The sequence below is a fragment of the Schistocerca americana genome, chromosome 1 (assembly GCF_021461395.2).
Source record: "Schistocerca americana isolate TAMUIC-IGC-003095 chromosome 1, iqSchAmer2.1, whole genome shotgun sequence".
NCBI lineage: Eukaryota > Metazoa > Arthropoda > Insecta > Orthoptera > Acrididae > Schistocerca > Schistocerca americana.
Window position 1 is genome coordinate 756,214,198 of NC_060119.1, and position 16,450 is coordinate 756,230,647.

A 16,450-nucleotide genomic window follows, 5' to 3' on the forward strand; every position below is an offset into this window, starting at 1 on the left:
GCTTAATATGACAGATGTAGCATATAGATGCACATCAGGAAGGAAAGACCCATTATTGTGTGATTGCAGAGTTGGCAAGTTATCATAAGAAACAGTCACTACCATTCTACCAGGTGTTTATAATTAAACTGACGGTGTTCCAAGTGCAGCAGTGTAGGCTGTATATATAGCAGGATGCTGAAACAGCATAGGTATCTTCATTTATAGGTGCGCTCGCTGAGAGTAGTGCTGGAAGAAAAGAAAGGAAATAGAAGTTCCGCATTCAGCCACCAGTGGAAATATAGTGCTGCGAACAGTGAGAATGTGAAATGTGTCCTGTTTTGACATCAGTAGGCTGTATATTGCTTGGTGACACATTTTGGTTTCTTTTGTAAAACAACTGTTGGTGTAAAGGGTTAAGAAGATTGAATTTTCTTGTATGAAACGCAATGGCTATTTGTGAAGAAAGAGGTGCCCTGCTGGTACAGTTGTTTTATCAGGATGGCAGCAATAGCAGTGCTGCATTGCAGGAATATCGCTGATAGAAACTGCTGCAAAGAGGTCCCTTTTCAATAAATGCTCTAAAGAATATGATAAAGATATTTGAAGAAACAGACACATTATATGATACAGCAGGGAGGAGGATGCAGCCCATTTCCATGGCAGTTGATGAAGTTGCTGCAGCTATAGCCGACCGTGCAGCAGGTGCCTTAAATTTTTGCAGCAATTGTCTCAAATTTTACTGCCAGTGCTTCAACTGTGTCACAGAAACTCCCCCCCCCCCCCCCCCCCTCCCCCCGTCAAAAGTTCAAATGATTTTTGCAGCACATTTTACATGGCATTCCTATAAGATTCAGAATGTGCACCAAATGAAGCCCTAAGATAGGCTACAATGCTGTGACTTTGCCCTTTGTATTTTGGCATGCATGGAAATTGATGACATGGCTGGGGAATATTCATTTTACAGATGAGGCACATTTTGCTGTGCATGGTGCTATGGTGCTGTGAATGCTTAGAATTGTCGCATATGGGGCTATACTCTGCCATATGTTGGGCAGAAAGATCCACTGCACTCAGCTTGTGACTGTGCTGTGGTTTCATGAGCTCCTTCATTCCCAATTCTTTGTTCTTTGAGGAAATGACACATCGTGGGCCTGTTAGGTATACAGTGAAATCTGCACATTATAAGGACCTCCTTGTATAACACATGATTCCATCTTTTCCAGAATGGAAATGTGTCCACACTACTAATTTCATGTAAGATTTGGTGACACCGCACATCACTTGCAGGAGAAAGATTTGCTTCAAGAAACCTGCAATAATGACTGTATCATCCCAAGGCAGTTTGAAGATGTGTGGCCTTCAGTTCACCTGACGTAAATCCATGTGACTTATGGTTGTGGGGATATCTGAAAGGTTGTGTCCATCAGGGATGTATCCAGACTGTTTCTGATCCAAAGAATAGCATACAATGACATATTGCTGTGATTACACCAGGTATGCCGTGAGCAATTGTCGACCATGCCTTGTTGCGGATGTAGCACATGGTTGAGTCAGGAGACCATATTGAACACATTTCATCTTCTTACCATACCCTAATAAATGTACCATAACCATCGTTATCATGTGTTTGATGGTTCCTCCCCTTTTTGCTGCTTCCACGTCACATTCCCAGTAGGTACTGGGAGATGAAGAAGCTTGCACAGGATAGAGTAGCATGGAGAGCTGCACCAAACCAGTCTCAGGACTGAAGACCACAACAACAATATGCAATTCTTACAGTAGTTATAACCTTAGTATCTACACAATTTAATTGATTTAAAGAGCACTTCAATAATCAGACTACTTTTTAATGGCAATAATGAATGCCGTTAGATCAATGTATGGAGGGTGGCTGGAAATCAATTGGCAGTATGAAGAGAGATTGTTAACCCAGTAAAAACAAAAACAAACATATAACAAAGAATCAGTAAATTTTTTTTCCTGGACTGTGAAGATTGAACTAGTAGATATGTACCTATGCTGCTTGTTGGCAACATGTAATACATATTGTTTTGTTGTCTTTACAGTTTATGATGTGCTGACGGGCCGTATTGAGAGCAAGCTTGCTGGTCACCGTGGCTGTGTGCGTGACGTTTCTTGGCATCCATATCGGCAGGAAATTATGAGCACTTCAGTATGTATCCCCAGTTTGTAGCAATATCAGTACAATATACTTCTGCAACTACATACATACTCCACAAGCCACATTATAGTGCATAGTACATGGTGCCTTGTACCACTACTTCAGCTTGTTATGGTGGTGTGATATGCACACTTTTGAAAAAAATAAAAAAATAAAGTAAAAAACATTATTGTTAATCAAGTCCTATGCTCTACACTGGAAAAAAAAACACATTGCAAGCATAAAATATTGCTGATCCCTTAGATAAACGAATTCAAAAAACTGGATTACTAGGGACCATATGTCAATCACACCAATCAGCTTTCTATTAAAAAATGTGAGTTAAAGTGGAATGATTACATTCATGCATGGAGAAGATTAATTAACGTGTATTATACAATTCATGATTTTACCTCATACAATATTACAGGAAGATGATGATGATTGGTTTGTGGGGCGCTCAACTGCAGGTTCATCAGCGCCCGTACAAAGTCCCAATTTTTACGCAGTTCAATTTTTTTTCCCCACAATCCAATCCAGCCACTGTCACAAATGATGATGAGGACAACACAAACACCCAGTCCCTGGGCAGAGAAAGTCCCCAACCAGACCAGGAACTGAACTCGGGACCCCGTGATCCAGAGGCAGCAATGCTAGCCACTAGACCACGAGCTGCAGACTTACAGGAAGATGTTATGAGCTTTGGTCTTGCATTGCCATCTTCAAAACCCATAAATTGTAGGTAGTCAGTGGTGAACAAAATGTGCACAGCATTATAACTTACGGTTTCTAAACTTGCTAAATGTGTGTCCAAAACAGCTTAAAGTGTGATTGTTTCTAGAAGAAATAAATAGAACTGTACAGTGTATGAACGGAATTTTTGATGTGTACATACACATGGCTTTAAGAAGACAGAATTATTTTACTGTTGTGTACAGGTGTACATTCCAATAAAATAAGTGTGCTTAAATTTGTTATGATAAAAATTTTTCTGGAGACCCTTCCCCCTCACATCTGAACTGTACCAATCACTCTTATACACTGATGGAAAAAAAATCGCATCATCAAGGAGTAGTCATGCCACATAAGTGAAAGTTGGTAGGTGTATTTCTACATCTGAAAGATGACATCTGTTCAAATTTCACGCTAGTTGCATAAGAGTGGTGCTAGCAGTGCCACTATGAGGGTACAAATCGTGTTTGCTTTAAATGCGCATTGTAACCATCATGAGCGCTAGTTACTGTAGAGATTGGATGCGGTGAATTGATGTTAGTCAAGAATGCCTTTAAGGCAACAAAGATGCCATTATCAGCAACTTACTGAGTTTCAATGAGGTCATGTAATAGGGCTGTGAGAAGCTGAATGTTGCTTCTGTGATACTGCAGGAAGACTTGGTAGGAATGAAGGCACTGTACATGATTGCTGGCAGTGGTGGTCATGGGAATGTATGGTCACAAGAAGACTGGGCTGCAGATAACCATGTGGCGCTACCAAGAGGGAAGACCATTTTGTTTAGTGTATGGCTCTGGCGTGTTGTACTGCATTTACAGCAGCAATTTGAGCAAGAATTGGCACCACAGTGACACAGCGAACTGCTACGAATTAGCTACTTAAAGGACACATCAGATCCAGACACCCTGTAATATGCATTCAACTGACCCCAAACTACCACCACCACCACCACCACCAAGTGTGACTTCAGCAGTGTTAAGTGGGAGCTCATTCAAGGGCAGAGTGGTAGTCTGGTTGTTTTTCTGGTGAAATCTGGATCTATCTCAGAGCCAGTGATAGCTGTACATTGATTAGGAGGAGGCCATTTGTGGGCCAACAGCCGACATGACTGCATGCTGGACACAGTGGACCAAAATCTGGAATTAGAGTCTGACATGTGATTTCGTATGACAGCAGGAGCACATCTTGGTTGACCCACACACTGACTGCGAATTTGTATGTCGTCTGGTGACTCAATCTGTTGTGAAGCCATTCAAGAACAGTATCATAGCGGGTGTTTCCCAAGTGGATAATTATTGCCCACATACTTCTGTTGTAACCCAAAATGCTGTACAGAGTGTTGATATTTTACCTTGGCCTGCTCAATCAGCAGATCTGTCTCCAATTGAACACGTATGGCCCATCATCAAACAACAACTCCATCATCATCCACAAGCATAATTAACCATCCCTGTATTGACTGACCAAGTGCAACGGGCATGGAAATGTATCCCACAAACTGACATCCAGCACCTGTATCCGAAAGTGCATGGTGTTTGCCTGCTTGCATTCCACATTCTGGCGATTATACCAGTATATTAATTGTTTTTTGATATTGTGATTTTTTTTCTGTCAGTGTATTTCTTTAGATTATACCAAAAAAATTGAGTTAGTTTTTGGTGTCCAGTGGATGTGATCAAAAACATATATTGCCATAAAATTTTATTTTTTTGATTGTGCCCACGTCAGTATGCAATTGATGGCCAGAGTTTCAAGAGTTTATGGCCATGTTAATAAATGTGAGTTGTATACAGCAGTCATATACAGCTAACGATTTAGATCTAGAAATATCGGTAATTGGCATTCTTCTCAAATGCAATTTTAGGATGTCTGCTGGCTTTGGAATTCAGTGGCACTATTGCTAGTGGAAATGTTGAAGTAAAGAATGAGAGAACTAGCAGAGACTTTTATTATTTAAAAATGTAATGGAAATTAGCTGTTATTACTGCCTTCACTCCACTGAATTCAGTGTTGTTCATTTTGGGCATTGATATTATAGGCTGTGCATGGAATGACCTCAAATAATGAGTTATTAAACCAAGATCAAACTCTAGCACAAAATTAATCACTATGACTGTGCCAGTGTTTGTTGCCAACAACAGTGAAAACTGGGCTGTATTGTTACTAATTATTGATTCAATGATTAGTACATTTTCCATTCATCTTTATGCAAACTTTGTTTATTTCTGCTATTAGCTGCAGGGAAGCTGTTGAGAGATCTTGTTGTAGTTGGTACTGTGAGTTTGTGATGTGGTACAATAGATGAGCCACTTGTCTCTGCCACGGGAGGAGTTATATTAAAAACACCAACAAGTAACCTAAAGCAATTAAGATGGATGCCGAACTTTTTCTTTTCAAAATACTTCTCTAGTATGAGCTAGTGTTCAGTCTCTCACACTCTCATTGTTGATGAAATGTTAAGTCTTAATCCTCCTTTTTGATTTTGTGATTTGCAGCCAGAGTGTTTAGTAAAGTTTTCAACTATCTCCCACTTACTCAAAGTTCATTCCATGAAAAAAATTTCTTAGTTTTGGAAAGGAAAAAGGAAGTTAATGTTAAATGTCCTGGTAACAATGTGTCTTCAGAGGTGTAATGGAAGTGACATACTCATCTAAATAAATTCCGTCCACATTAAAACTACCAACAAACAACAGTACTTACGTTTTGACAGTTGCCATTCTTTCCAAGTCAAATGTTCCCTCCCATACAGCCTTGGCATCTGAGGCAAACATATTTGTTCAGATGCAGACACTTTACAGCAATACATCACCATTCTCACCTCAGCCTTCACTGCACATAATTACCCCACCAGCCTGGATAAAAAGCAGATTTCCTAGGCCAACAGATCCAATTCTGATGTTGCTGATCCCTCCAAAAAACAACTTTGGAGTGCACAATTGGTGACTCAGTATTATCTTGGTCTGGGATGTGTTAATCAGGTGGTTCGACAGGTCCATGCCTTCTGGAAATCATGCCCTGAAATGAGAGCCATTCTGTCTAAAATTTTGCCCACCGCACCTAGGATAGCTTTCCGTCAGTCTCCCAGTCTCAGCAATATTCTTGTCAGACCCTATGCTTCTTCTGCACCCATCTTCCTACCCTGTGACCATCCTCGCGGCGAGACTTGCTCTATGCATCCTCCTACCACCAACTATTACAGCCATGTAACCGGCAAAACATATACTATCATAGGGAGAGTCATATGCGAAATGAAACGTCATAGACCAGCTGTTATGAAAACACTGTTCAGCATTCTACATTGGTGTGACTACCACCAAATTATCAATTAGAATGAATGGGCTTAGGCAGAGGGTGTATCTGTTAACTCGTAATATCCTGTTGCAGAGCATGCTCTACAACGTGACATTCATGACCTCGGTGCCTGTATCACCACACACGCCATCTGGATTCTTCCCCCAAACATCAATTTCTCAGAGCTCCACAGGTGGGAACTAGTACACAGCAAGTCCTTGGTTCTCGCCTCCCACCTGGCCTTAATTTACATTAATTTCTTCTGTCTCAGCATTTCTGGAGATGGGACCTGGATAAACTGACTGAACCAGAGGTTGTACAGAGTTTCAGGGAGAGCATAAGGGAACAGTTGACAGGAGTGGGGGAAAGAAATACAGAAGAAGACGAATGGGTAGCTCTGAGGGATGAAGTAGTGAAGGCAGCAGAGGATCAAGTAGGTAAAAAGAAGAGGGCTAGTAGAAATCCTTGGGTAACAGAAGAAATATTGAATTTAATTGATGAAAGGAGAAAATATAAAAATGCAGTAAATGAAGCAGGCAAAAAGGAATACAAACGTCTCAAAAATGAGATCGACAAGAAGTGCATAATGGCTAAGCAGGCATGACTAGAGGACAGATGTAAGGATGTGGAGGCGTATCTCACTAGGGGTAAGATAGATACTGCCTACAGGAAAATTGAAGAGACCTTTGGAGAAAAGAGAACCACTTGTATGAATATCAAGAGGTCAGATGGAAACCCAGTTCTAAGCAAAGAGGGGAAAGCAGAAAGGTGGAAGGAGTATATAGAGGGTCTATACAAGGGCGATGTACTTGAGGAAAATATTATGGAAATGGAAGAGGATGTAGATGAAGATGAAATGGGAGATACGATACTGCGTGAAGAGCTTGGCAGAGCACTGAAAGACCTGAGTCGAAACAAGGCCCCGGGAGTAGACAACGTTCCATTAGAACTACTGACGACCTTGGGAGAGCCAGTCCTGACAAAACTCTTCCATCTGGTGAGCAAGATGTACGAGACAGGCGAAATACCCTCAGACTTCAAGAAGAATATAATAATTCCAATCCCAAAGAAAGCAGGTGTTGACAGATGTGAAAATTACCGAACTATATGTTTAATAAGTCACAGCTGCAAAATACTAACACGAATTATTTACAGACAAATGGAAAAACTGGTAGAAGCCGACCTCGGGGAAGATCAGTTTGGATTCCATAGAAATGTTGGAACACGTGAGGCAATACTGACCTTACGACTTATCTTAGAAGAAAGATTAAGAAAAGGCAAACCTACGTTTCTAGCATTTGTAGACTTAGAGAAAGCTTTTAACAATGTTGACTGGAATACTCTGTTTCAAATTCTGACCACGGCAGGGGTAAAATACAGGGAGCAAAGGCTATTTACAGTTTCTACAGAAACCAGATGGCAGTTTTAAGAGTCGAGGGGCATGAAAGGGAAGCAGTGGTTGGGAAGGGAGTGAGACAGGGTTGTAGCCTCTCCCCGATGTTATTCAATCTGTATATTGAGCAAGCAGTAAAGGAAACGAAAGAAAAATTTGGAGTAGGTATTAAAATCCAGGGAGAAGAAATAAAAACTTTGAGGTCCGCCGATGACATTGTAATTCTGTCAGAGACAGCAAAGGACTTGGAAGAGCAGTTGAACGGAATGGACAGTGTCATGAAAGGAGGGTATAAGATGAACATCAACAAAAGCAAAATGAGGATAATGGAATGTTGCTGAGGGTATTAGATTAAGAAATTAAACACTTAAAGTAGTAAAGGAGTTTTGCTATTTGGGGAGCAAAATAACTGATGATGGTCGAAGTAGAGGGGATATAAAATATAGACTGGCAATGGCAAGGAAAGCGTTTCTGAAGAAGAGAAATTTGTTAACATTGAGTATAGATTTAAGTGTCAGGAAGTCGTTTCCGAAAGTATTTGTATGGAGTGTAGCCATGTATGGAAGTGAAACATGGACAATAAATAGTTTGGACAAGAAGAGAATAGAAGCTTTCGAAATGTGGTGCTACAGAAGAATGTTGCAGATTAGGTGGGTAGATCATATAACTAATGAGGAGGTATTGAATAGGATTGGGGAGAAGAGAAGTTTGTGGCACAACTTGACTAGAAGAAGGGATCGGCTGGTAGGACATGTCCTGAGGCATCAAGGGATCACAAATTTAGCATTGGGGGGCAGCGTGGAGGGTAAAAATCGTAGAGGGAGACCAAGAGATGAATACACTAAGCAGATTCAGAAGGATGTAGGTTGCAGTAGGTACTGGGAGATGAAGGAGCTTGCACAGGATAGATTAGCATGGAGAGCTGCATCAAACCAGTCTCAGGACTGAAGACCACAACAACAACAATTACTCTTTGCTTCACTCTTAGTTTGGTATGTCTTTCATTGTCTTTCCTGTCTATTTTTCACCCCCGCCCCCCTCCCACCTCTGTTACATACATTTTCACTCTTATTAACTCAATTATGATGTTTAAGCAGTAATCTCTGTCTGCATATTGCCTTGCGTTTCACCTTTAAGCTCTCAGGTTCTCAAATCTTGTCCACTGCAGTCCCCAACAGTCTGTCTTTCCCCCTCATCCCCTACGGTAAGCCTCCCCTGACCTGTGGTTCTGGGTGACTTTCCTGAAATCTACCCCTTTTGTTAGACCTCTACAGTCCTTTTCCTTCACCCCTCTTCCTTTCCCTTCACCCCTTCTGCTCGAAGTAGGAGCCACTGGCTCTGAAAGCTTGCCAATTACAGCTGTCTTTTGTGAGTGTGTTCTGCTGCTGCTTGGTGCATATATTTGTTTATCTATCCAATTAAATAATTGTCAATAATTTGTTTGTTTTTGTTGTTATAAATAAATTTTTCGATGCTTAAAGTACCTGTATCCTTCATCAGATCTGTTACGTAATTGTTCCTGTCAGTTTCAAAATCCAAATTACCTGTTTCCAGATTGGATCTTTCTCTGCACAGTGGAGTTTGTGCTGTTTCGAAACTTCCTGTCAGATTAAAACTGCATACTGGACTGGGGCTCAGTGCCCCTTAGTCTTGCATTTTGCAGGCAATGTTGTTACTGACTGAGCTGTCCAGGTATGCCTCGTGAACTATCCTCAAGGCCTTATTTCTGCCATTGCCTTGCTCCTACTTTCCAAACTTCACAGGAGCTCACCTGAATATCTTGTGAGACTCCTGGAAGAAAGTATATTGCACAGAAATAGCCACAGCCTAGGGTGTTGTTTCCAGAGTGAATCTTTCATTCTGTAAAGAAATGAATGTGTAGAACTGAACTGTTTTCCAATTTATGCAAGACGTCTGTATCACCAAGTAAAGTAGGTGAACAGGAAAGCTATATTTCACATATTGAATTAACTAAATAATCTTTTAATACAGATTGTTTGTTTGTTTGTTAGTTATACCAAAGTAACCTTTAATCGTGAAGAGGGTAAATAACTTGGAAATGTTTTGTACAGCACTGAATGCACTATATCTTAAGATTTTACTCCCACTTAACACTGTTAGTTCTCAATGTTCCCACTAGATCATATGCTGTAGTGAGTTATTCCACCAGCCATTGTGGAGTTACATAATGGTGCAGAGCTTGTGAAGTCTTGTTTATGGTTTCATGAATACAAATCTGCTACTACAGTTCAGAACTAAATATCACAGGCCACCACTTTGAAGATATTGTTATTAATTGATGCAATTGTTTCACCAAAACTGGCTGTGTATCACGTAGGACACGTGATCAGGGTCAGGCAGTAGTCTTCAACACAGCAATTGAAAAGGTTCGGCAGCCGTTGTAAATGATCGAGATGTGACAGTGTGGAATTTAATGTGTTACATTATGGAAGGTATTAAAGAAGCACCAGTCATTGAAACCCTACAAAATGAAACTGTTGCAATCTGTAAGAGAAAGTGAGAAGGAAAAACAAGCTGAGTTTTGTGTCGAAATGTTTAACAAAATGCAGATTGAAGATGATTTCCTTAATAAAGTAGTTTTCAGTGACAAAGCCACCATACATGCTGTAAAGTGAATTGGCGTAGTGTTTGAATATCGAGTGAACAAAAACTATGTCATGTAATTGAACATGTATGGGACTCGCCTAAGGTAAATGTTTTTTTGTGCTTTAACCTGATTTAAAGTTCGTCGTTTCTTTTTTGCCAAGTCAACTATTAAGTGGCATATTGTATCTGGGCATGCTTGAATTACATTCTGATGCCTCAGTTACAACAGAATATGGGCACAGAATTTATTTTCCAGCAAAATGACATGTCAGCACATTATCATCGTGAAGCTGTTGCAAATCTCCTTAGGAATGTGCCAAGTTGTACTGGACATTGTGGAACAATATCTTGGCCACCACAATCACCTGATTTAAAGGCAGGGTCCTTGGTCTTCTGTTTCCGGGAAACATTGCAAGCTGTGACAATAGATAACACAAGCAGTTGCCACCAAACATAAAGACGTACTTCATGGGATTTGACAGGAAACTAATTACAGATGGGACATTTGTCATGTTACAAAAGGTAGCCACAGTGAACATTTGTAAATAAAACTTGAAGGTATACTGTATTCAGTGCTGTGTCAAATATTTCTGTAAGTTATTTATCTTTTAACAATCAAAGATTACTTTTGTATAACTAATTTATTAACACCCTGTGTAATTTGTGTGTCTGATCATGTCCAGACCACCTCTTTCAGTGAATTTCTGTTCATCTTGATAAATCGTTCAGCTTTCTCAAAACTGCACCGTTTATTTTATTCATCCTTAAGAAGTCCAGTTTCATTTCCTTTTGTTATTAAAAAGTGCTTTTAATCAGCATATTCCAGTTGAAATGCCACTGTCTCCATACTTAACTTGCAGGTGTGAAAACCACTCTTCCTTAACAGTTTCAGATGATGCACGATCTTTTCTAATACAGCTTGTATTCTTCAGGTCCATTACTTTCCAGGAATTTACTCACAAGTATTTTAAAAGAATCATGTTTACAAAGGTAATTAGTCATTGCACTGAGAATTCGAGCATTGGAACACCCATTGATTGGAGTGGAACACAATCAAGGAATATGGATGAGTCGGTGACATAAACCACGTGATAAAAATTGTGATTCTTATGTCAACAGTCCAACTTCTTTTATAAGGAACTTAATTGTAGGTTCATTTACAATTATATGTATATCTGTATACACCTTCTACCATAATTTCTAACAATATTAATGTTCCAGGCCTTGCCATGACATTTCTGTATGTAACAAGTGAAAAATTATGGCCTATATGTCTCAGTACGTGCTCTAATTTCTAGTGTATAATTTTCATGTTCCCTATTCAAAATTTAGATGAAAACTACAAAATTGTTGCTCAGATTTCTTTGAACACCTGTTCTCTAAATTTACTGAACGTGATTTTGTGATGACAGTGTCATTTTTAAGATTTCCATTGAAGACTCCAGTTGTCTTTCTGCTACAATTTCTTATGAGGTGCATTGATTTGTTTCAGTCCTGGCAGCGAATTGCTAATTTTTTCATTGTCTGTTGCCATGTCTACTTGAAGAGAATTGCAAATGCTAGAGCAGTGCTAGTGTCTTGCATGTGGTCTCATTTCCCAGAACACTCAGGACAAATCTTACCATTGGCCTTCCTTGCTGCTGATTTCACATGTTCATTTCATTTTTTACACCATGTTATCTGTAATAACATGTAGATATTTGTGTGATGTGACAGGCACCAGAAGTGTACTGATGATTTTGTAGTTTGATAACTTTGAATTTGTCTCTTTGTTATGGGCATTATTTTGTGTTTTCTCACATCTACAGAGGGCTGCCATTCAGTATTTCAAGTGGAAGTACTATGTAATAAGTTCTTCATACCCTTAAAATCTCTCAGCAATAATATTTTTCCATAGACAAGAGCATCACCAGCAGACAACTTGAAAATTCTGCTTATGACTGTCATAAATTGTTTATTGTTTGTGTGTATTGAGATTAGGTATTCTACAAATCATCACCATGACACACCTTGGATTGGTTATGAAAGTATACATCGATTCTGTCATGTACAACCAAGATGCAAACAGGCTTTTCACATCAGTCGACAGCATGGTAGTATCACATGCCTTTTGGAAATATATAAACATGGAATGCGTCTGTTCACCAGTGTATAGTATTTACAAGATACTGTGCCTGAAATGAGTGAGCTATCTGTCACTGTGAAACTTTTTTCCTGTACCCATGCTCATTCTTTGAAAGAAGCCTGTTTTACTCCAGGAATGTCAGTTACGAAGTTTAGAACATTCTTTAAGATCCTGTAACAAGCAGACAATGATAATGGCCTACAGTTATGTTCATTCATTTACAAAGCAAGACAACTTACATGCCAGATGTATATAGTGTAATATACCGTATTTACTCGAATCTAAGCCGCACTCGAATCTAAGCCGCACCTGAAAAATGAGACTCGAAATTCAAGGGGAGAGAAAAGTTTTAGGCCGCACCTTCAAATTGAAACAAAGTTGGTCCATTGTAATATGAGACACAATTTAGGTCGAATGAAAGACGATACAGCTACAATAGTTTGGTTCAAGTCGGAAGCTTAGCAGTTAAGCTTTACCAGGTAGGCATTGCAATGCGTCAGGCGCTCCGTCCGTATTTATACGGGTACCCTTCCTTTTTCACGTGCTTCGTGTGGTTTGAATCGATTGCTTATTTTGCTTTGATCTGATAAGTGCCGTTTTTTTTTTTTTGTTATAGGCGTTTACGTCACTCTAAGCTGTAAATGCATTACTGTACTGCGTCATGCATTGTTTGTCGCATTCTGATAGTGCGTGTTTACGGCCTGTCGCCGCCCGCGGCGTGGCTTGCTTTTGTGCGCACTACCGCCGCTTACAATTAAAAAAAGAGAGGAATTGTCTCATTAGCGAAACAATGGCAAGTGACTGCTACTTGTTGTTACTTACACTGCTGCTTTCTTTGATAATGATCAACAAGAACCAAATAATAGACTGCGTTTCATAGAACATGTTCTGAACGAGAGTTAGGCGAAAAATTTTCTCCGTTTGAAATTCTTTGCGGCCGCTTCTTTAGTATATCAAATTCTGCACAGAAATTAGTCATTTTAGATTTAAAAATCTAGTCAGTTGCCGTGCTTCATTTATGACTGTATCACTATTAGGCATAAGAATAATACGAATATAAACATGACACGATACGTATATTCTTCCACGTTTGCTGTTGTCTCACTCTAGTTTCGTAGTTTATTAGGCAGACAGGATGTAAATGAGATAGCAGCAAACACGAAAGAATACATGGCAAAATGTTTATGTTCGTATTATTCTTATGGTGAAGAGGAAACTGCACGTGATTCACATTTCATCAGGTTCCTATTAGCAACAGTCTTGCCAGTCGGATTTTAGTAGTACATTGAAATTCTGCTACTTTCGAAGATGAACAATACGGAATTTGTATTTACTTCTTTGGATAATGTATGAAAATGCAGTGGTCGAAACTCGGGGCAGAGAAAAAAAAGGCTCGTCTTCCACTTTTTTTTTTTTAAACTGACGCAGATGTTTTGGCGCCAGTATATATCTCTGTGCCTACAAAGCATGCCTGTGTAGCACTACGTATAATCGACGGCAGAAGTTAGTTGTGGCGGGACCTACCAACATTTTTCAGAACTTCCGCTTGCTTTGCACTCGATTCTAAGCCGCAGGCGGTTTTTTGGATTACAAAAACCGGAAAAAAAGTGCGGCTTAGATTCGAGTAAATACGGTACTACAGTGCATATCGCATGCATTGTAGTATATTCCACTATATATATCTGGCATGTGAGTTGTCAGGTTATCTGTTCAAAATAGTCATGTTGTCTGATAATGGGTTCAGTTCAGTCTATTCTAGGCACATTAACAACGTGCCCCCCCCCCCCCCCCCTGCCCACTCCCCAAATACTACTACCACCACCACCACCACCACCACCACCACCAACGGGTTGGAATACTTCCATGGAATAAGTTTAAGGCTATAGGAGAATGATTTTACTTTCTACTTCGCGTTCAACAAACTCTTAGTAGTTCCTGTTATTTGAGGGTGATGGCTTTCTTTCTGTAAGGCGAGTTCTGGAACTTTGCTGTAAATGTGTCAGCAGTTAACCACTATTTTTTTTATGATTCTTGTTTTTCATCAGAAGAGCAGCATAGTATGGTGCATCACAATTCTGATGTGTTGTTTCCTTATAGACACAGCAGGTTGGTTACCCAATTACATAAATCTGAAGATGGTCTACTTTGATTGAAACTAGTAATACCATATAAAATTGTGTAAGTGAGATTGTAAAATAAATGGTAGAAAAAAATTTAAATTTCGACACAGTGCTGAATTATCTCGTGACAAATATTTATAGTAATTCATTATTTGACAGTTTGATTTTGATGTTATGTCTGTGAACATTAGATACAATAAGTATTTGTGTTTTGCATATGTGAATTCCAGGTACAATGAAGAACTGAATATATTGTTACACAACACTGTGTGTGTGTGTGTGTGTGTGTGTGTGTGTGTGTGTGTGTGTGTGTGTGAGAGAGAGAGAGAGAGAATAATAATTCCACATCTGATTGAGGTCTTTGAAGGATGTGACCCAACCACCATTGAAATGACTTAAGCAGCTACATAAAACACGAACTATGGCAGTTACTGTATGGAAATCTGAAGATGGTTCCTTCTGAGAAAGTGTGCATTCCACATGTAAAACAAGAGTTGACTTGCTAACACTGTGAAATAGCAAAATCACTTGCAAGTGTTACTTTGACAATTATTTTCATCAATAAGTTATATATCACATTGCAAGATGTCTGTGGTACTTATGTCAATTTTGTTACAGTGGGATGGCTCTGTGGCACAGTGGACATATTGTGCAGAATATGATGATGCAGATATAGATGGAGCATCAACAGACACTCTTGACGATGATGCAAAAGATTCAGAAAATGGGAGAAGACGACTGCGACGCAGCCAGCGTATTGCAAAACAGCGAGCACGACAACAGTTTGAAAGTAGTAGTAGTGCTGGATCCTGACATCTTTGTCCATAGGACAAAAGATTTTGCACCATCATGTACATTACATTCATCTTCATGTGTTTTCATTTTTCTCACATCAGTCTTAATGGGCAGCATAAATATTTTTATTTGGTTTTGTGAAGGGCTGACTTTTTTGTTTGGGAGAAAAGACACTTTCAAGAATTTACATGGGGAAAAAATTGACTTTGTCAGCAGAAAGTTTATTTCAGTTTATGTCTGTTGGGGTTTTCGCCATGGATACATAACTTATAAAAACAACACATGTATAAGTTTCTTTTAAAGTTATAATACTCATTTTTGTGTTATGTGTGTCAATGTGCAAAAATTGCATTTTGGAAAATTTTGATAGGTGTAAAGCAATACGAGCTTTCATTGAATATTACTTGCCCTTTGATAATCCTTGATAAACATAGTTTCCTGTTGACTATACATACATTACACTGTTTATTTTTTATGGATCTACAGTTAGTTAAATTGTTATAAAAATTAAATCATTTATATTTTTGTCTTAATAGATAATTTTAAATTAATCTTGTCATGTAGCAAAGAGCAGATTACCACCTTATTCATTTATGCAAATAATCATCTCGTTTCCAAATTATGGTTTATTATGCACCCCTAATACATGTCCTGTGTCTCTGCCCTAGATTCAAAAAGAGGAATACTTATGTATATAACTACCTGTATATACCCACATATTGTAACACACATACATATGCATAATGTAAAAGTTATTTTATGTACAGCAAACAGAGCTGTTAACTAGGTTTTTCAGAATGAGAAATAAAGAATTTGATTTGTATTTTCGTGAATTCATTGCAAAAAATGGAGTTTCAGGAGGAGTACGTGTAAAAAATGAAACAAGATATGCAAATGAAATGATACAATTTCAGAGACTTTATTGGTCTCACCATACATATGTGGTTTTTTGAAGTAGCAAGTGAAAATTTGTACCAACACTGCAAATCGAACCTTGGTTTCCTGCTTACTAGGCAGCTGCTTATCCACTGAGCTGCCTTGGCGCAGCAGTTTACACAACTGCACAGATTACCCTAGCATGCCTCCCTTCTCAATCCAAACTCTCACTGCCACTCCAGTCTACTTTAAATTCCTCTCACACACATGAACAGAATGTTCAAGGCTCTCCATGTTCTGGAATAGCACCTCAGCATCAAATGTCAAAGGGGTTCTAGCCTGAAACCCAGGTGCAGGCACTTATACAG

General features: G+C 39.2%; 1 protein-coding gene across 4 annotated transcripts in view; it reads left to right on the forward strand.

Annotated features, from left to right (window-relative positions):
• LOC124611547 (DDB1- and CUL4-associated factor 11) overlaps window positions 1-16,029 on the forward strand; it is a 128,320-nt gene extending 112,291 nt beyond the window's left edge. For all 4 annotated transcript variants that reach the window (XM_047140256.1, XM_047140257.1, XM_047140254.1 and 1 more), the window contains 2 exons: window positions 2,049-2,155; window positions 15,030-16,029. In XM_047140256.1, the coding sequence (XP_046996212.1) occupies window positions 2,049-2,155; window positions 15,030-15,224 (302 nt within the window). In that variant the 3' untranslated portion in view covers window positions 15,225-16,029. The remainder of the gene's footprint in view (window positions 1-2,048; window positions 2,156-15,029) is intronic.
• Window positions 16,030-16,450: the final 421 nt, after the last annotated feature.